This window comes from Brienomyrus brachyistius, chromosome 7 (assembly GCF_023856365.1).
Source record: "Brienomyrus brachyistius isolate T26 chromosome 7, BBRACH_0.4, whole genome shotgun sequence".
Lineage (NCBI taxonomy): Eukaryota > Metazoa > Chordata > Actinopteri > Osteoglossiformes > Mormyridae > Brienomyrus > Brienomyrus brachyistius.
The window spans coordinates 27,948,378-27,970,790 of record NC_064539.1 but is presented as its reverse complement, the minus strand read 5'-3'; the positions used below and the strand labels follow the sequence as shown (position 1 = coordinate 27,970,790).

The window sequence follows — 22,413 nt, the reverse complement described above, 5'->3', positions numbered from 1 at the left end:
GTTCACTGGATAGCATCCATGTCTCACAGCCATACAGCAAGACAGGGAGCACCAGGAGTCCAAAGACTTGGACCTCCGTCCTCTTACAAAGATATCGGGAACGCAACACATCCCTGTCCAGTGACCTCAAAACCCCCCATGCTCTCCCAATCCATCTACTGACTTCATAGGAAGAGTCACCAGAGACATGAATGTCTCTGCCGAGGTAAATGAACCTCTCTACACAGTCAAGATTCTCTCTTCAGACAGACACACTGCCGATGGCTGTGCCCAGGAGGTCATTAAAGGCCTGGATCTCAGTTTTTATCCAGGACACTCACAAGCCCAGACACTCAGACTCCTCACTCAGTCTCTCGAGAGCCCCGATCAGAGCCTCCATTGACTCCGTGAAGATCACAGCATCGTCTGCAAAGTCAAGATCAGTGAATCTTTTTTCACCAACAGATGCCCCACAGCTGCTGGACCCCACAACCCGGCCCAACACCCAGTCCATGCAAACACTGAACAAAGTAGGAGCCCACAAATAACCACAAACGGTCAATACAAAGAAACTGCATGCTCATGATATGTAAATCAAGTCTTTCTTCTTACAAAGTCTGACAATAGCGACTGTGCATAAAAAACCAAGAAGAGGAATTTTGAGTAATGCAAGGCAAAGGCGCGACAAAATGTTATATTAGGGGTCATGTTCCCCCGCATCAGCGCGGACACACCCACCACACTTACACCGGAAAAGAAGCCGCAGCTGTGTGGTGGGTGTGTAAGAAGTATAATCAATTCATCAATCAATTCATCAGAAACGGGGGTTTCGCCCGCAATGATTTGGGTAACATGCAAAGCATGGCCTATTTCATTTGAAACATTGTGAAATAAATCTGCAGAAACCCTTTTATTTTGAAAATGAAAGCATGGTGGTAGCCTACTGCACTTATGTTTGGTTGTTCTCATGACCATGAGAACCTTTTGACAGAAAACAATGTTACAGTGAAGTACAGTGTTTCAATTTTGCGCAGGGCACCTGACAATAACCTTATTAGGTATAATAAAATTATGTAATTTATAGCTCTGATTTTAGGATCTCTTCCCCAAATAGACCCTACCATTGCAGTTTTAAGGTCAAATAACACAAAACTAGATAAAATGTTTTTAAATCTTTATGTCTTTCATCTTTACTGCAAGAAACTCACAATAGACAAGCAATTAGTATAACAAGATGTATGTTCATTTCCAGTTGTTTTGAATTTGAACTCCACAAATGATTAACTACAATGGAGGGAAAAAAGTTCATTGTGGCAATAATGAGTCAAACTGATTTTAAAAAACAGAAAATCGATGTCAGCATAATGAGTTACTTTTTCCCACTTCATTCATAACAATCCTGTAAACAAACAAATATGCCTAGCTAATAGAAATGATGTAAATGTTGTAGCGTGGACTGGAAGTTTAGAATGCATTGCTGATAAAATAATAATGCAGTCAACTGCGTAGTCCTAACAAACTTATACAATACAGGTTGTGATGTATTATTCCAAACCGATTGCTAGTTACTGCCACTAAAAACCAACACATCTACCACATTAATCATAGAATAGAATTAGGCGAGTGTCCTGGTCAAGTAGTTCTGTTAGGGACCTTGACTTAGTGTATGTATGACGTGTCTTTAATGTATGAAGTGTATGTAAATACGGGTTTAATCAGAATTCAAAACGGAGCATTTCACAATCCACCTGGAGGATGAAGTACTTCAAGGCCACGGGATAAGAACGTCTGACATATGGACAGATTGTGCTTTCAAAAGGACTGCTATAAAGCCTATTAAAAATTAAGGGTAATTACAATGGTTCGCAATAATGAATGTGCAAACTGAAGCTCGTGAAATCATTGCATAGCTTCGGCAGTACATCAGTTAGTTGTACAGTAGAAAATTTTGTACTGAATTGTTTTTCAGACCTACACATGCAACTTAAAGACAGGTTTAGGGAACGGAACTCGATTGTAACCAGGGGACTGCCTGGAAATGCACTGTGGCTTAGGATTGCAGCTACTTCCTTTGAACTTATTTTTTACTCATTTTCATTGAAAGAATATTTTTTTAATCAATTAGTCAGTTTACTTAGTTTAGCCTAACTGATTTGTGTACTAGGCATGTTTAGGCAGATGTTAATACATACATATATATTTCTATATTCTGTTATATTACTCATATAATTCTGAAATAATTCAAGTGCATTTTGAATTGTAACATTTATTTCCAAATGTAAAATATATATTTTTTGAAAGTTCAGCTTTGTTACACGTTCGACTTTCTAAAACTGCAGTATTACGTTTGGTCATAAAGAGGCACGTGACTTAATGCAGCCCTCCAGAGCATGTAATGAAAAATGCGTTGTGCATTTGTCACGTAAACTTTGATTTGATTTAAGACGTCCTTTCTTGCAATGTCAGTCGATTGCCCCTATAAGAGCCCCCGAGTAAGAGCACGGTGGCCAACTTGTGCCCAGAACTTGTGAAAAGTCCTTCAGGACTGTTTTGAATCATTCCTGGTAGCTACATCGGGAAGCTGGTTGAAATATTGCCAAGAATCTGCAATGCTGTCGTTGAAGCATTGAAGAGTTTAAAATTTTAAAATAATTAGAGATGTTGAACGCCTCTCTTAGTCGTTGTAATATTTGATATGATTATGTCTTATTTTATTGCCTTTTTTGTCTTTCTCTGCATGACACAAAGTTAAATATACTGTAAAAGAACCAAAAAACTGTCAACTTATTTTATTGTTCTCTAGTTCCGCAGTTTATTCATGTTGATCCATTGTCAGACCTTTAAGTAATAAACAAGCAAAACAGTCACAAAGTATAGTGGTTAAAAACTGGGTTTCCCGGTTGAGCAGTGATAAATTTAAAGGTGTCCTATTAGTTTTATTTACCTCGCCTAGAGTCTTCTAGAATACCAGTTTATTAGTGCCACTGCAAAATGATTGCTACAGTGCCGCCTCATGCTGAACCGGAAGATTCGCTACTGTGACCTCATTCTCTTGTCACTTTCACATTGGTGGTTTTTAAGCATGCCAGTTACCCTGTGCATATTTAATTAATGTAAGAAATTAGAAGCATTTCTTTTATGTGTAGATGTGTAGATGACTTGTACCAGTGCTTGGTGTTCGGCAACATTTCAGTTACAGGCTATGTCTTTGTTGTCCCTTTGTAAGACTGAGAACAAAGCTAGATGGAATGTGCATTTCTGAGAAAAGTAAGGATGGGTTTGACAGTACCCATCATTAAAGCGACATCAGTCTCATGGCTGTGTCCGTTTGCCACTGTAGCAAGGTTTTGAAGAAATGGTAAATAGAAAGCAAAGGTCTCTGTGGTTTATTCCTAACCATCTTTGTCTTGGGTGGGTGGGTAGAGGGGATTTACAGCTCTGTCACGTTGGCCTTATCTCAATACATGTTAATATATTGGACGCAAAACTCAGTAGAAGCATACATGAAAAAGAATGTGAGTTTTGGGCTCAAACAATGTACTAATTAAAGTTTCAACAGTCCTTTGACTTTTTACTTCTAAGTCTCCACCTAGAAAAATGTGATGAGTAATTTTCATTTTGTATTCATATAAAACTTTATTAATAAAATATCAATTGAAAATAGGGTTCAATTCCTTAGTGGCCCTCCGCTTTGCATCGGGCAGCATTACACTAAGTTGTTATTGATTTTTTCACATGACCGCACACCTTTTTATGGTTTATCCCTTACATATTACATTACCCGAATATTCATATAATCTACAGTGACAGCCCTGCACTCTTGCCGCATTAGTAGAGTGGTCTGTGTGATTCTTTAACTGAAAGCTAACGCAGCACGGTGTTCTGTTGCATCCTGTGATCCCTAGCCTTTGCTGACCCAGCAAGCCATCATTTTGTCATTCCGCAGCCGCACTTATTGTCATTTATCATTGTCAGTGGCGGTTTTGTCTTGCCGAAGTCCGGGTAATATTCCTCTCAAGGCAAAGCTTTAAATGAAATGTAATTTTTTTGTCCATGATTTCCTGATTTTATGTAGAGGAGGAGGAGGAAGAGGTAAGGAGCGCACGCGTGCCATGCCCACCACGCGACAAAGCATCTCACGGATGAGAACCTGAGTGCAGCCATGCAGTGGTGATACGTCAACAACACACTATTCTGAATGGGACAGTGTGAGTGTTTTTTCCCCGGTGACTGGAGTGCCAATTCTGCCACCAACCCCCAAATTTTCCGTGTACGTTTGAGGACCTGAATGCCGGGCTGGATGCAGATTACCGTCATTCCCAGGATGAAGCAATTACAGGTTAGGGGCCTTGCTCAATACGTCTTTGAAGGGTACGATAGCAAACCCTACTGAGACCTCAGCTGTCTTCTTCAGGCTACAGATACCACAGAGGTAGAATCTGGTGTGTAGCATGCATTTGAAAGTAATTCTTCATAAACTTAGGTCCAAGTCGCATTTCTCCATGAGAAATAATGTAAATGATTTTAATCCAGTGGGGCGGCATGGTGGTGCAGTGGTTAGCATGGTGGTGCAGTGGTTAGCACTGTTGCCTCACACCTCTGGGACCTGGGTTCGAGTCTCTGCCTGGGTCACATGTGTGTGGAGTTTGCATGTTCTCCCCATGTTGTCGTGGGGTTTCCTCCAGGCACTCCGGTTTCCCCCCACAGTCCAAAAACATGCTGAGGCTAATTGGAGTTAGTAAATTGCCCGTAGGTGTGCGTGTGTGAGTGAATGGTGTGAGAGTGTACCCTGCGATGGGCTAGCCCCCCATCCTGGGTTGTTCCCTGCCTCGTGCCCATTGCTTCCGGGATAGGCTCCGGACCCCCCGCGACCCAGTAAGATAAGCGGTTTGGAAAATGGATGCATGGATGGATTTTAATCCCTTCCAGACCCCCAAATGATTGCCAGTCTAAACTTCTCTACCTACCTAACTAATGATAAAAGCATTAACAATTAAAACAAAACTAAACGCGCGAAAAAACACACATACAAAAGCAAAAAATATTAAATAAATGACAATCCCTTACTAGGTAGACATGCATGTACCACTTTCAAGTCTCCCTATAATTTCCTTTTTAAGTTCCACAGTTATTCTCCTCCTACTTTCTCCTTTTTGTTTTTCTGTGATCACTGTTCATTTTCTTCGGGGCCATGATTACTGTATCGCTTAAAGTACTGTTGATAAACACAAAAAAATTCACACCGAACACAGGAACACAGCTTTCACACGTCAAACTTGGTTGAGAGGTACTGCGAGACTGACAGCGATTCATAGGCATAAACATCCCAGTAGGTCCGTTTGCCTTTGTGTCGAGACGCTTCTCGATCCATGCAGGTTTTAGCAGGTCTTTGTTTTATCGTGTTCCTATTTTTGATTGATTTGTGCTTAGATTTTTCTCGACCAACCCATTCAAGGTCTGCATTGGTAGAGTTGAACAGGTCTTGACATATATAAGTTTTAGCAGGAACTACTTCCAAGATTTAGGTTGAGGTGCAATTCGAAGAAAAATTGACAGACCCTGTTCAATTTCCAAGTTGGTCATAATAAAAGGCAAATTACTGTATATGGTTTACAAATGTAACTTATGCAGAAAAGTAACCAGCAAGGAAATAAATGCCGGTCCTGCTGAAGCTATTCAGTGCAGGACACCAGCACTGCTAAACAAAGTACCTGAGATTCACTGCAACGCTGAGATGGCAGCAACTAAAGACAGGTGTAAAATTTCATTACCACCCCAACCCTGCCACCACCCCCCCCCCATCTACCATCAGTCATTTGCACACTGAGTGACTTTCTTCTCAGGCTTTCAGCACTTCATCAGACGTGATCTGATGTTTCATAGCCCACTTTGATGTGAGCGTCATAAGCTGCCTGTCCACTGTGCTCAGCTTAGCTCAGTCACTGGCCGCATCACTCTTCCTGACCAGCAGTGTTGACATACCCAGCTTCGACCACCGGTTAGATCAAAGCCTAATAGGATACCTATCATGCTACCTACTGTATCTCTTGTTTGCTAAGGCTGAATGCCATATTTTTTGGTACTTATTTGAAAAAGTGGCCCCACTATTTCTCTCTCTCTCTCTCTCTCTCTCTCTCCCTCCTTCCTTTCAGTCTCAAGCTACATGCTCCCCACAGCTTTGGGGCACCCTCGGCATGGCTAAAAATAATAGTATGGTTCTCTGATACTGTGGTACTGTACCTAGTAATTAGGAAGATGGATCCTCGTTCTCGGTTTAACTGCGAGACATTGCTTATTGTAAATTCCTGCCCCTCGACGGAGGGTAAGAAAATGGAGACAAATGCAAGGTGGAAATTCTTTAGAGGAAATATATTGCCAATAGAAAACAGTTATCAGTTACATATTTTTGTGTCTTGCCTATTGTCCCTATGAAACTTCGAATGGATTATATATATTATGTAATTATTAATATATGTATATCATTACTATGGCTGTCAAGTAGTACAATGACCAAGAGAAGTTTTCAATATTTAATTATTTTATTTATTTATTTTTTTCAAATTTTAAACTCCCCAAATAACACCCTTTGGCTTCGATGAGTCTAACCATTCGTTTAACCAGTTACAGCAACCTGGGATGCTTCTCCTGCAGTCCGAATGGAGTTTCCACATGTTATTGCCACAAGTTGGGTACCTTGTCCTTACTCTTCAACCGAACTCATCCAAAACCAGTTCTACAGGGTTTAGGTTGTGGCATTGCAGAAGCCAGGCCATCTGTTGCAACATTGCATCTCTTTCCTTTTTCACGAGATCATACAGCATATACACGACCTCGAGGTCTGCTTAGGATCATTGTCTTGTTGTAAAACAAAAGATTTTCTGTAGGTGTGTTTAGACTGGAACTAAGGGGACTAGCCCAGCCTCTGAAAAACAACCCAATACCATTATTCCTCCTCCACCAAACTTTGCTGTTGGTACAATGCAGTCAGGCAGGTAATGTTCTCCTGGCATCCGCCAAACCCGGACTCGTCCGTGAGACTGCTAGACAGATAAGCGTGATTCATCACTCCACAGAACACGTTTCCACTGCTCCAGAATCCAGTGGTGGCAAGCTTTCCACCATTCCATCCCACGCTTGGCGTTGCACTTGGTGATGTGAGTTTTGCATGAAGCTGCTCGGCCATGGAAGCCCATTGCATGAAGCTCTCGGCAAACAGTTACGCACTGTGCTTCTCAGCACCCGGCGACCCCGCTCTGTTACTTTGAGTTTCTGTTGTTTCTACGTGCTTCCACTTTGCTATAATACCCATTACAGTTTACTGGGGAATATCTAAAAGGGAAATTTCACTAACTGACTTATTGCAAAGGTGACATTCTATGACAGTACCACACTTGAATCCACTGATTTCTTCAGAACAACCCATTATTTCCCAAATGTTTGTAAACCTGACTGCATGGCTGTGTACTTCATTTTATACACCTGTGGCAATATGTCTGAATGAAACACCTGAAGTCAGTGATTAAGAGGTGTGTCCCAATACTTTTGTCTATATAGATACACACACTGTTGCCTCACACCTCTGCAACCGGGGTTTGAGTCTCCACCATGGCTATGGAAGTTACATGCCTTGCATCTGTAGCTTCTGGGATAGGCAGTGGACCTCTTGTGTAGGACAAGCAGGTACAGAAAATGGATGTGTGTGTGTGTGTATGTGTGTGTGTGTGTATGTGTGTGTGTGTGTGTGTGTATGTGTGTGTGTATGTGTGTGTGTGTGTGTGTGTGTGTGTGTGTGTGTATGTGTGTGTGTGTGTATGTGTGTAGACTCACATAGTGATTTTATATTTCATTCAGTGTAGAAGTGAAAGACACAAGCACACATACTTGCATGTAGATCAGGGGATATAACTTTATCTGTCTTTGCCAGAATCATCAGTCAGTATTACACTGAATCACTGCTGGAAAGAGTGATAGAAGCTAACTGGCTGTGTCAGAAGTGCTACCTGGGGGTACAGTCTAATTTAATGTGTTTTTTAAACACACAAGAAAATTCAGTGATCTGTTCTGTTACAAAGCTTCAACTGAAAAGTACAAATGAGGGCCGCAGGCTACGCTGTGTGGTTATTATGCTGAAGTGCAGGGAGGTCAGAACAGAGTGGCATCAATACAAGAATATCATTTTGCGTCTGAAGACTGCAAATAAAGAACAACAAAAACAATCTCATTAACAGATACAGTTCTAGTCCAAGAACTTGCAGCCATACAGTTCCCATGACCATTTAACCAATCAGGACCTCTGAAGAACCACTCTCAAGTCTCATCTACCAATCCTGGGAGACTTTTTCATTCACTCACTAACTGCCACTGATTCACCCGAACAAGAACGTGTTAAGGGGCGTGAGCAAACACACCGCAGGTGCTGGATTTAGTGCAGGAGTTTCAGAAAGTGCTCCTAAGCCAGCACATATAAACATCAGATAGAATTGGAACTGCTCAAAGAACTGGGCTTTAAGCTGGAATGAGGTAAAATCTAACCTAATTACCTAGCTATTGGAAAGCAATAATACAGTATTAAAAACACAAATAAATAAAATGAAAACTCTTTACCTAGCTTTCAAACAGCTGTTCAAATTACCGCAGAATATCCAGCTTTATAAAGGAGGATTGTAAGTGATTAGCGTGTGATCAACAGACAATCATGAAGAATAACCAAAGCATTATATACTCAAATACTATAAATCTAAACTGCATGCAGAGTGGTGGAAGTAACACAAATCCATCCATCCAAGCCTGTGGTAACAGAAATAAGATAAATCACAAAAAACACGTAGAAAATAAAATAGTGTTGAGGTTTCACTCCAAAGAACACCCAAGTTGGAACAGATTTTAGCATATAACCAATGAATCTGCATATATATATACACTCAGGTGAGTGTAAACCACATCCAGGAAAGCACTAACAGAGCAGTGAATTGTAAGAAGTTTTGAAAACATTCAAGTTTGATAGAGTGCCCACTTTCAGGACTGGTAATAAAATCCAGAAAGCTGTGGTTGTAACTATCTTGTTTACTTTCTCTGCACACTGTTAAATTCATAGAATGCAAAATGTCTTGAGAGTGACAATAAACATATGATGTATATATCCTTAAGGCAATATAATATACTGATAAAAGTATTTTTCAGTGATTTAGAGAATTTTCTGTACACACATGCATGCACACATACAGTATATAAAAAATAACTACACGTCAATTAATGTAATCAGTTAATATTTATAAAACTCAGATATGTTTAACTTATAAAACTTGAATCCCCAAATTAATGTAGAATTAACACAAAGAAGAGTACATGGGTCATTGTTGCAAACTGATTACTATGACATATTGATTTTCTTTAATTTTTAAAATTAGTGTGAAAATCGACCCAAATCATATAAATCCATTGTCTATACTGTCAATTTTGTCTTTTGAGTAGTTAATCAGGTTACCATTTATTTCTGTAATAAACAAAAATATTTCATCAAATCTAGGGCAAGAGTTACGGAGATGGACAAAACTAACTAAAAATGAGCAAAAATATATATTGTATTATATAAATAAAACTTTCTTGTGGGTTACACGCAAAAAAAGTTAAAATTATTAAAACCAATTTATCTAGTCATGTTCTTTGATTTTGGCTAACTTGGGGTTTTGGGGAAAATTAATTTTAAAAAATCAACAAGCCAGAGTGACAAATGACTATTTTAATATACCTAATAAGGTAATGACGATTGCGCTACTCAAAAACAAACATTGTATTCATCTTACCTATTTATTTATTGATTTGTTTGTGTGTTTATTTGTTTGTAAAGAAAAAAATCATGAGAATGACCCATATTTTTACATTTGTTTAATGGTTTAACATGTTGTTGAAGTTGTAATGCAGCGATCATTCATTTCACTGGGGGATCCCAAGGCCTCCCCAGGCCAGCCCAGAGATGTAATCTCTCCAGCAAGGCCTGGGTCTGCCCTGGGGGCCTCCTCCAGTAAGGAATGTTATATATCTCAATTATGGACTATGTTCCCACTATTCACCCACTTGGGCAACAAAATTCTGCATGCATTAACACGATCCAAGAAATAATAACACATTATAATATTTCCAGACCTAATAATACATAGAATAAGTGGTTACAGAAAATGGATGGATGGATGGATGGATTTTGTCAGTCAAACACATATGCTTAGTAACAAAAAAAGTTAAGCACCCAGACAGAGTGGTGGAAATTAAATGAATCTGCATGTGCTGGAAAGGTCACGTGACTGTTTCACTGATTAAGATATTAAATCAAATGGACAACAGAGTTGGCAGTATGGGCACACCGCTGGCTAGGATTCATGCTGCGATGCGGTGTGGAAAGCAGTCGTACAGCCCTTCTATCCCATTCTGGAGCAGGTTGGCCCTGAAGATCCTGCAGACTGGCACTTGGTCTGAGCTGATGTGGAAGCTGATTCCACACGTGTTTGATTGGGGAAAGATCAGGGGACCTGGCTGGCCAGAGGAGGACCTCAACATGAAGCAGGCAGTCCATAGACACACGTGCTGTATGTGGACGGGCATTGTCTTGTTGAAAGTACCAGGGTGCTGCCTCAGGAGGGGTAAGACATGCAGACGCAGGATGGCACCGATGTAGTCTGTCGTCAGGGTCCCCCGAATCACTACCAGAGATGACCTGATGTCATACCCTATGGCTCCCCACACCATGATGTCATACCCTATAGCTCCCCACACCATGAAGTCATACACTATGGCTTCCCACACCATGATGTCATACCCTATGGCTCCCCACACCATGATGTCATACCCTATGGCTCCCCACACCATGATGTCATACCCTATGGCTCCCCACACCATGATGTCATACCCTATGGCTCCCCACACCATGATGTCATACCCTATGGCTCCCCACACCATGATGTCATACCCTATGGCTCCCCATACCATGATGTCATACCCTATGGCTCCCCACACCATGATGTCATACCCTATGGCTCCCCACACCATGATGTCATACCCTATGGCTCCCCACACCATGATGTCAGGAGTAACACCGGTGTGTCTCCCCACAACATTGGCAGGATTGGTCCTCTCCCCTTGGCACTGTCATATGTGTACACCAAAGTCATCTGTGGTAATGCAGAACCAAGATTCATCGCTAAACATGGTACGACGCCACTCGGCATCAGTCCATGCCTCCCGGTTATGGCACCACTCCAAACTCAGCCGTCTCTGCGCTGGTGTTAACGACAGCCTACGCATGGGACGGTGAACCCGTAGTCCGGCTGGTGCCAGTCGTCCAGACACGGTGCGAGATGACATGGGGTGTTGTAGAGAGTCCAATACCTGTGTCCGGATGGCAGGTGCAGACGTCATGGGGTTCTGTAATGCTTGGCACACAATACAATGATCCTCCCTTGGCGTGGTCTGTCTTTGGCGACCGGAACCTTCACTGTGTGTGGGTGCCTCACGTGCCCATTGGATCCAACATGCCAGGCATTGGCAGAATGCAGCCATCCGGCCTCATGCAAACCCACAATGCCACCCCAGTAAAACTCAGGTCAAGTGCTGGTAATGCTGTCTAATGCATCTACGATAACTATTTTTTTGTCACTGAGTGTGTGTGTGTGTGTGTGTGTGTGTGTACACACATACACACATATAAACAACATGATTATAGCTGTTATTTTAGTATTAAAATTTAACCATAAATTTTAGGTTTTTAGGTTATATAACCGAAGAGGTTATATAAATATCAGTATATAAAATTTTTATATAAGATCAACCTTAATCTGTCAAAATATGCTATTCCTTGAAGCAAACTTTAGAACAGGGTCCAGGGTAGTGAAATATTATTCTCCACACATCTTTTCATCTTGAATGAAGATAAATCAAAAATCAACTTACATTCTGACTTCAAAGCAAACCACAGGCCAAGAACTAGATGTTTCTTTCCTGTCAAGTGTGAAGGGAGCGAGGTCCTTTCTAAGCATGTTTTATATATTTTATTGATAAATGAGATTTACAGTAGCATTCCACGCATACCAAGATTCTGTATGTTGTTCCTTCTTCCTAATACAGATATTCCTGAAATACTCAGCTAAATCGAAGGCTACAAGTGAAAATCTGGAAGTCAGTGTTTCTAAAATGTTTCACATGACTCACTTGCAAAGCCCCAGTTGAATTACATGTTGTTTTGTAGGATGTGAGTCCATGGATTTGAAAATATCCTTTAACAATGCATGAGAGGAGTTTTCTTCTTTAGGTCTGCCATTCTGCATGACTTTGGCATGTCAGTAGTTCCATCACTGATTGATAGCTTATCAAAATGCTTTCTATTAGCTATTCATGACTGTCCTGCTGCTCTTTAACAGCAAAGATGGAAAAACAGTATTACATCCTTTCACACCTTTGACACAACAATTGACATTTCATTTCAGTCAGCAAGTGGTCTCAGTCATAGACCTGAGGCATAATCTCAGAACAAAACAGACAATAAAAGATGATGAATGTCCTTAATTTACTTTATATTACAGTATAAAACTTTTGTCGCATATATGTAGGTTCATAATAACATTCAGAAGACTATGTATAAAATGGTGAGGAGTTGTGCTGGGGGAGGTTTGCATTGGTGTGATTTTTTTTAAGCTCCTGAACCTACATATTTCCACACTCTTCAGAGCCCAGGCTGCAATTGCATCTGCAAACTGGGACAAACAGAAGAAGGCTGACGAAGGAAAGTTTGATGTGCTGCGCTCTGTACAAAAGAACAAAAGAGGGAAAACCTGAAAATCTCTGCATGGAAAACAGTTTTTAGTGAAAGGATTTCAACTGATTACATTGTTCTTATCGTGCAGCATATCAGCCTGTGTGTGATTTTGGGTTGGGTCTGAGAAAAGCAAATTCTCAGCATTTCGTCTTTACCTGCTGGTGCCCTGTTATCTTTCGCAGATTTTCCAAGGGAACTTCGACAACGAGACGCATAGAAAGAATGTGATCGAGCCGCCCATCTCCGCCCGTTTCCTGCGGATTCTTCCGTGGTCGTGGTACGGGCGGATCACCTTGCGGGTCGAGTTGCTGGGGTGCACGGAAGAAGACTAAACAACTACCCCCCCCCCCCCCACCCTCTCCCCATCCCTGTGGTGTACTGGAATATCAAATATTGAATATCAATCCAGTATCTTAACATAAACTTTGTGAAACCTGTAAAAATAATATATTTACACTGGGTTTTTAAGAACAAGTGTCATGGCTCACAGGAGTTTGTGTTTTGTATAATGATCTAAATCTCTTCTGGGCAAGATTTTTTTTGTTCAAATTGCCTTTTATGATTTTTAAGATATCGCTTGCCCTTCTGTGTTTTGCTTCGTCTATGGAATGTTATTTGTTTTGACAAAATTTTTCACACTGTGGTACACGCATTATCATAGCTACAGTGCTGTTGTTGTTATTATTATTATTATTATTATTTATTTTATTTATTTTTTAATGAAAAAAAACAGACCCTTTCTAATATGCCTCTTTTGGGTGTATAACCTTTGACTGTTGTTCAAAACAAATAAATAAATAACAACTGTTTAAATACTGTCATAAAAAAATGTAACCACTAAATTTGATGTACGATCGGTTTATGATTTTTATTTGACTCTGAACAAACATAAATGTCTGGGGTTTAAGGAAGAATCATTGTAAGATATTTCAAGACAATTTTAGACTAAATTGCATGCCATACAGTTTACGGTAATAAATGCATATAAACAAGACACAAATCAGTTTACAATTTATTTTATTTCAGTATTTTCGTTTAAGGATAAATTTTGTGTGGATTTCCCTTGCTTCTGATTATTACTGCAAAAGTTTCACCGAATTTACCCACACAAAAACGCCGATTCATTTAATTAACAATGGATTGAAAAAAAACGGGGTACTGACAGGAATGGATCTGATTTCTCACATATTGTTATCTTTATTTTTTAATTTATTTATTTCACGATCTTTTTCTTTGTATTCCCATTCTCTGACTGCACTTTATTCGTCTTGGAAAATCACTTTTTATGCCCTGCCATGAAATTCTTTATCGACTATAAATGTAACTTGTCCTTTCAACTGTCTTTGTGGATCCAAAATGTTTTGTTGAGCAGAAAATTACACACCCTTTGCCCAGAGTTACAAATCATAACCCCAACAGGAAACCATCTGTTGCTCTAAGCAATTAAAATTAAAAGTAGGATTCCAGTTAACAGCATTATAATTTATGATTCTATGATTCTATTACATGAACCAACTATCTGGTAATAGTGAAAAATGTAGCATTTTATGCTACTTCATATGTTTAATCAAACATATGCTATTTTGATGTCCCTGAGAAATATAAATAAGCTGAAAAATGACAAAGTAACAGTCGTGCCTCTTCTGATATCCATGGTGGCCAGCTTGGGTTTACCGTATTACAGCTCAGCTAGCTGCTCTTCGAACTTAAACCGTATTTAAATAGTCAATAGTCAGGCTAGTCAAGTAACTCAAATTTTAGTTCTTTGTGAGCGTTTTCTGTGTCTAAACATAATATTTAAATGAGAGATAATAAAAAATTCAAAGCAATCTTTATATGAAAGAGACGTTGGAGAAATTGGATTGAGTGAAACCAAAGATGGACGGTGTATTATTAATACATTATGTTCTACGCATTATGCTACATGACAGCTCAATAAACTTTACTAACCACACATGAAGTCAAGTAGCTTCATGTAACAGGTTATCTCTCACTATCCTTTAGATGATTCCATAGAAACAGAAGTTCGACAAGTCAATCGCCACCTTAAATCCAATAATACCTGTAGAAAAAAATATTGATTGTAGTACACATAAAAGTACCATTTGCACATATTGAGAGGTATATAATTAGTTTTCCCTCTTTAGAAAAGGCAAAGCATTTTCATTGATTGTTAATAAATATAAACATTGACATATCCTTTGACCAAATCTGTTTCAGTTTGTCTCGATACCATATTCTGTCAGGAATAGTATTAAAAATATATATTATGCCATTTCTAAAGTAACTGTTGAGGGCTATAAAATAGTTTTTCATGTCATTTATTTTGTTTTTCTGACATTGCAGTGTCAATTAATGAATTTTCAGGCTTTGGAAAATGTATGCATGAAGTCATGACCCAGCAATGAGATTTAAAAATATATATATATGTCCACAGGCACATGATTCGTAGTATATTTCCATTCAGTCCAGTGTGGTTTTGAATAGATCCCAGTCTTTCGGTATGTGTGCTGTTACATAGTAATTGTCGTGAGAAGGTCCTTCTCTTTTGAAGCAAAGGAGGGCAAAAAGACCAAGGTCAACATTCCTCCACCCAATGTCTTTGTTTTCCTCTTTTATTTCAAGTGCTAACAAGCGAAATATTCCGATGATATACCGACTTGTCAAAGGGGTCGAACTTTTCTTGTGTACCAGTACGTGTTTGCTTCAACAAGAGCTATCTGTTTTAACAAATAAAAACTGTCTGTGAATTAGCCTGTTCCAAATTTTATTTCCTGTGAGAATAATTAGCCTTTTTTTACTCATTTTACTGAAACATGACTAATGAAGCCATTCAAACAGATGAGTGTATCTGATCACTGAAAGAATGTATTTGCCAAGCTGAGGCAACAGTTTGCCTTCATATAGTCTTATTACTGCCCACACACATATATATATATATATTTGATTAAAAATGTTGTGTTTTTAGCCAGTGTTATAAATGATCCACCTGGAGAAGGGAAGTCTGGGGCCCTTAATTAAGGCTTATCAGCAGGATATCGCCCCTGTGCCAACAGGAAATCGCACCCGGGGACAGAATTCAAAACATGCCAACATGGGTTCCTAGAGTTACAGGTTTGAGGTCATAGCGTACAGTGCCGCTTGCTGAGAGAACTTTGCATTACAAATGTAGGTGTCAACATGGTTGAGTTCACAAGAATCTTATTAAAATGGATAAAATGTCTTTGGAAACTAAAGTAGAAGCAAGCAGATTAACTTTCACAAAGCATATATAAGCATTATGCTATCAATTATGAATTAAATTCAGATTTATGGCTGTTAATATGGTAATTGCTGATTACTTCAACCTTGTTTTTTTAAGTTTTACAGTTATTTATTTAACAGATGCTTTTATCCAAAATGACATACAATTAGTGAAGCAGGGTCAGACGGCCCCTGGAGTAATTAAGGCTCTTTCTCAGGGGCCCGACGGAAAGATTACTCTGCCAAACACGAGGGTTGGTACTTCAGAGGTAGCAGCAAGGGCCCCACAACAAACAGTATGACACACAAAACACTATGCGGCACTTCCCAGCTGCAAACGTGACGCAGGGAGTCAGGAAGTGATTTGAAATAGCAGTGCTTTGTATTGCCAGTCCTGAAAAGGACACGTGGCTCAAACAGTAAAGGCACTTACACAACCACGCAAAATGAGGGAAATTCAGGGGAAGTAACACATTAGACTGGCACAGCAACACATCATGATTGGATATTTGGGGCAGTGAGAGACACAAGGGGCATGTAACATGTTACAAAAGCACAACAGAGGTAATACAGGGTTCAATGTAATCGCTATATTAATGGATGGAACTAACGATATTAATCTAATACACAAGTAGGCCGGCAGATAATTGGGAATGCAAATTCACACATGATATTTGCATAATTTACAATCCGGGTGAAATTCACCCCATCTGGAGCCGAAAGCACTGTATTACAAACCTTAAGAGTTGGCTGTCCCGAGCTATTACACAGACCCTGCCCACCTAAGTCCAGCAGAAATCCCACAATCACCTAAAGTGACGTCCCACAAGTGATGTGGGAGACGATGAGGCCTCCCGGTAGGTTTCAGGGAAGCTGAGCTGCTCGGGAGTGGATGATGCTGAAGAAGTTGAGGCCTGTGTGGTCTTTGGGCGGTATGCAGCCTGACAGTCATGGTGCACCAGGACAGTGTGGGTCACTGGCTCCAACCAAACCTGCTACACTATATATCCAGGTGGCTAAAGCACAACACAATACCTCTGCCAATTACCTGATAGCTTTAGTGATACTCCTTTTCGCCAGCAAGGATTGTACATCCATACTCTAGTCCCTGTCTTCAAGAGAGCTCTCTGACAATGCAAGTTGCAGACCCGCTTCTGCTAAATCCTCACTGCTGCCAGATTCCCCTGGGTTAGCGCTTGCACGCTCCCCAGGTGCTATCACAAGTCCCATACATACTGCGGAGCGGTGCTCGGCTTGCTCCGGGAGGCTTGCCAAACACTGGCTTCACTGGGGTATGGAGTTTGCAGCCTACCATCAACAATGCCAGTGTGAACCCTGCTGTCCTGCAGGCCTACCTGAAAATGCTGGTCCAAGTCTCACTGGTGCTTTCTGTAGAGAAGGGCAAGTTGTGCAGTGAGTATTCGGCTGAAACGCACCAAGAGGCCGTCACTCTTCAGGTGCAATGAAGTCGTACAGGTCATCTTCAGGTCATTATCCTCAGCAGCTGGCAAACCTCCATCAAGACCACAGCCTCAAAGCTCCTTTCCTGGTTGCTATGGAGCTCCTCAAGTGCCCCAAAGCCACTGAAAAACTCATCAACAAGTTTCGCCACAGTCACAGTGGTGCTCTGTTCCAGCCCAGTGTATAACTCGGGTCATCCTGCTGTCCCATAACCAGCCCAAAAGCTATGCCAGGGTGGAATATGCTGTCTGAACTGGCTCCGGATGATATTAGTTCAAGCCCTGGAGCTCAAGAAACTGTTGGGGAACAATGGTCCTGGATACAGCTGCCCCTCACTGCTGTACCTGTAGATTCGTTCGGGTGAGTGAGAGTTTGGCTGTGGTGGTCTTGTGATGTGTCCAAAGCTGGTGTGACCCTCCCTGAGTTGCCTGTGTTCTAGTCACTGGCAGTAGCCGCACTCGACTCTATATATAGCCCTTTCACACCAGGGCCAGTTCCCGTACTGAGCCCAAATTCTAACCTGGACGTTGCATTCACACCAAAAATAACAGCAGTGCGTGGCCGTTAAATCTGGGCTGGAGCTCATTTTTCTGGCCCCAAAAGACTGCTGGGTCAGAGTTGGGCGTGATATCAGAAGGCGCGATTAGAGTCATCAGAGAAGAAAGCAAATGTTTTCGATACAATGTGTAGTGAATTGGAGAAGGCAGCAGTTATCAGAATAAGGGAGCAAGTTTTTAAAAAATGAATCCAGGACCCACTGCACCAGCATAGGGTCTGACAATGGGTCCAAGGATCTCATCCCGATACCTAATGGTAGTCAAGGTGTCATTGTCTAGCCTGTAGAGGTATGTGTGTCCCTCCATGGATAAGCCTCCCCAAACCATCACTGACCTACCTCCAAACCGGTCATGCTGAACAACATTACAGGCAACACAACATTCTCCACGGCTTCTCCAGAGCCTTTCATGTCTGTCACATGTGCTCCGGGTGAACCTGCTCTCATCTGAGAAAAGCAGAGCGTGCCAGTTGTGGACCGGCCAATTCTGGTATTCTATGGCAAATGCATATTCGGAGGTGAGCTGCTGTATCACTGTAGTACACTGCGTGATCAAGCAGGTCGATGCAACAGGTCTCTAGAATTAGTTGTTTGAACTTGGCAGGGCCATTGCAGAACCCAAAAGGAAGAACCCTGAAATGCCACAGGTCTCTGGAATGAGATGTTTGAACTTGGCAGGCCCGTTGCAGAACCAAAAAGGAAGAACCCTGAAATGCCACAGGTCTCTAGAATTAGATGTTTGAACTTGGCAGGGGCGTTGCAGAACCAAAAAGGAAGAACCCTGAAATGCCACAGGTCTCTGGAATTAGATGTTTGAACTTGGCAGGGCCATTGCAGAACCCAAAAGGAAGAACCCTGAAATGCCACAGGTCTCTGGAATGAGATGTTTGAACTTGGCAGGCCCGTTGCAGAACCAAAAAGGAAGAACCCTGAAATGCCACAGGTCTCTAGAATTAGATGTTTGAACTTGGCAGGGGCGTTGCAGAACCAAAAAGGAAGAACCCTGAAATGCCACAGGTCTCTGGAATTAGATGTTTGAACTTGGCAGGGGTGTTGCAGAACCCAAAAGGAAGAATCCTGAAATGCCACAGGTCTCTGGAATTAGATGTTTGAATTTGGCAGGGGCGTTGCAGAACCCAAAAGGAAGAACCCTGAAATGCCACAGGTCTCTGGAATTAGATGTTTGAACTTGGCAGGGCCATTGCAGAACCCAAAAGGAAGAACCCTGAAATGCCACAGGTCTCTGGAATTAGATGTTTGAACTTGGCAGGGGTGTTGCAGAACCCAAAAGGAAGAATCCTGAAATGCCACAGGTCTCTGGAATTAGATGTTTGAACTTGGCAGGGGCGTTGCAGAACCCAAAAGGAAGAACCCTGAAATGCCACAGATCTCTCCCCAAGGTGAATGCTGTCTTCTCTCTGGTCTCCGGTGTGAGTTCCACCTGCTAATAGCCGCTGCATTGTTCTAGTGAATTGAGCCAGCATAAGCTAGCATGTTGAGGGTGTTGCTAATACACAGCCAGGGGTAAGAGTCCTGCTTTTTAATTGTAATTGTGTTTAATTGGCACTAGTCTATACAAAGTCACCATGAGCTTCATCCTGGCTAGGACAGCTAGGTCATGAAAGTGGCTAGAATATGATGTTAGACAAGGTTAGATGCATATGTCCATGAATGGGTGTGGCCTCCACCATCACTCTTTGTAGGTTAGAGATGGTGGAGCCATTGTCGATCAGGGCATGGTAACACATTCCACCAATGATGCAGGACAGAAGGGGCAAGGAGGTGCTGCACAAGATGACTGACAGGGTAAATGGTGGCAGTGGCCTGATGGGGTTCAGGAACTCATTTCCCGACGGCTCAGGGATGATCTCACAGCAAAATCACAGTGGCCTTGCTTCCTGCAGAACCAGTAGGTAAACCCTGAGTGTTTCTGATCTTGGAGTTAAGTTTGTTGGGTGTGGGGGTCTTCTTCGTCTGAGGACAAGGCAGCCTGAACTGGCGTGTGATGTGGGGCTGCAGTTCTAAATAAACTACTGTATTCAGTTCAACAGCCAGTACCCCCAGCTGGCGAAAAGTCAGATTTTTTATTATGATTTTTCTGTTTGTAGTTAACAAACTTCTTAATTGAAGCTTACCTCTGGACTCTGGTCTCGTTATCACCTCCTGTTACACACCTACCCCACGGAACTAGCCCACTCGTCCAACCTGCCACTGAACTACCAGTGCAGGGTTACACTTATACAGTACTTACACTGATAGAGAAACAAAAAGAGTATAAAAACTGTGCAAGTTGCAGTGTTGTTATGTGTTCTGTCGATAAATCAACGTCGCTAAAATCAGCAGCCTAGAATGTGGCTTTGTTTTTCTGTTGTAAAACAGACATGCTGCATGGTTTTAAAAATGACATTAAGCTGGAGCCTTCAAGCCGCATTGGGCATCATTATCCGTTACGCCATGTAAAGTTTCACCGCCGTGAGCTCAGCAAGTGACGCGAGTGAGGAGCGGCCGTCGGCACGGTAACGGGATACGCGTGTCAGTCGCATTATCTGCTGCTTACTCACCGTGTCCCAAGCGGGGCTGCCCGAGCTGTGCTTCACGCTGTAATGGATTCCCTTTCCTAAACTCTGCTGCATATCCGATAAAAATAGGCCGAGAGCTTTGCGATAGGAAGACGTGGATGGATCCAAGCCAAAATATTGCAGAGAAAAAAAGTAAAACGAGATGACCGAACCCAACAGAAAACCAAGCAAAGTGCTAGTTTTCCTAAGTGGTTAAAATAACTCGAGGAATGACGCCCTTCCATTATGTACAAGCAGAAGTTAGCCACCTATAAAGCCCATTAACTGCAAATAGCCTATTTAATAGTGTGACATTTCTAAAATGGGAGCTTGAGAACAAGATTCATCCAAGGTACACACCTCTTTGAAAGGATGTGGCTAATTACGGTGCAGGAAAGTGCTCCGGTCCTTGCAGGAAACAGGGCGTAGGCCAGGATTCCATCAAGCTTCGCATTGCTCCACTGGAGTAATTATTTGGTTACTAAGGCAGTCCCACTATTTACGTGTAACTGAAGCGCTAATTACGATGAATCCTCCACAGCATACACACCCTGGTCCCAGGGGGCCCTAGCTCTGCACCCCTAAATTAGTGAGATCCAGGTAACAGACTTATATATAAGCATAGCATGAACTAGCAGGATTGTGAAGATCTGCTGGCTTGAGCCGTCCAGGGGCACATTTCCCAGAGGCACTGCAGTAATACTGTGATCCTGAGTTAATTGGAGGTCAATGGGACAGACTATTTGTAGTGAGTCAAACCTTTTGGGAGACAGGCCACATAGTTACCAGCCGAGGTAAACTAAATACTCATAACGTACTGTCCTCATATCAAAGACCTTTTTTTTTTAAGCATGTCTCACCACACACTGGGAAGTTCATAACTCTTCATGTCATTGAAAATAGATTTCGGGGACAATGTTGAGTAACAGTTGAAAAAGGTAGACTGTTTATATCATTCAGTCTAAAATATGGAATTTGTTACTCAACATTCCAAAGCTTTTGTCCTGAAAGTATGCTACTGGCATTATCAAAGGTGATCTCCAGACGATTCTCAGGGTGAGCAAAAAATGACAACTGACAACCATTATTGACTTTCATGTCTGCATGAGTCATCTTGAACAATGTAAAAAATTATGTATGAGGAAAGGATATATCATACTGAAAGGAAAGAGAAAGTGGCATATCCCCCACAGGAAACAGACGGAATTAAACAGTCAGGGCTGAGTAAAAATGTCCCATTTAGGTTTCGGTTCTCATTTGGATCAACAAAAAGGTTTTGAATCAGATGGGCCTGAGTGCTCTACACAGTGAAAGTCAAGTGTAACTCCGGACCTTTCAGAGACAGATCAGGTGAACAAGATGATAGCTGCCTTCTGAATGGTCTGCAGTCCTCTAGTTGATTAAGAAGCCATCTGTTTCCTCTCTGGACATGTAGAAATGTATATCTGGCAGCACAGTAATGCTGTAGCGTGTTGGAAATCCTGACCATACAAGACATCTGGCTCAAGCAGCCATCTAATTACAACAATAGCTTAGGGGAATATCAATAATTCCATTTCTCACATTTTGGAATTGTAAATAATGGCTTGGATGTCATTTTTGTAATCTTGTAATTGTAAAATAAACAAATGCAATGTCCTTAATTTAATACTTCTCTTTTTATTGGACGGTTATGTAGATTACATGGAAGAATCAGAAAACTTTACTTCACAGTTTATTTTTTTATTTATCTAGAGGAAAATCATAGTTAAACTCTAGTCTGCCATCATAATAATTTCTGAAAATTTCTGGATCTATCGAGTCATAAGAAGATC

General features: G+C 41.3%; 1 protein-coding gene across 5 annotated transcripts in view; it reads left to right on the top strand.

Annotated features, from left to right (window-relative positions):
- edil3b (EGF-like repeats and discoidin I-like domains 3b) overlaps positions 1 to 15,534 on the top strand; it is a 125,601-nt gene extending 110,067 nt beyond the window's left edge. For all 5 annotated transcript variants that reach the window (XM_049019260.1, XM_049019263.1, XM_049019262.1 and 2 more), the window contains one exon: positions 12,964 to 15,534. In XM_049019260.1, coding sequence (XP_048875217.1) covers positions 12,964 to 13,113 — 150 coding nt within the window. In that variant the 3' untranslated portion in view covers positions 13,114 to 15,534. The remainder of the gene's footprint in view (positions 1 to 12,963) is intronic.
- Positions 15,535 to 22,413: the final 6,879 nt, after the last annotated feature.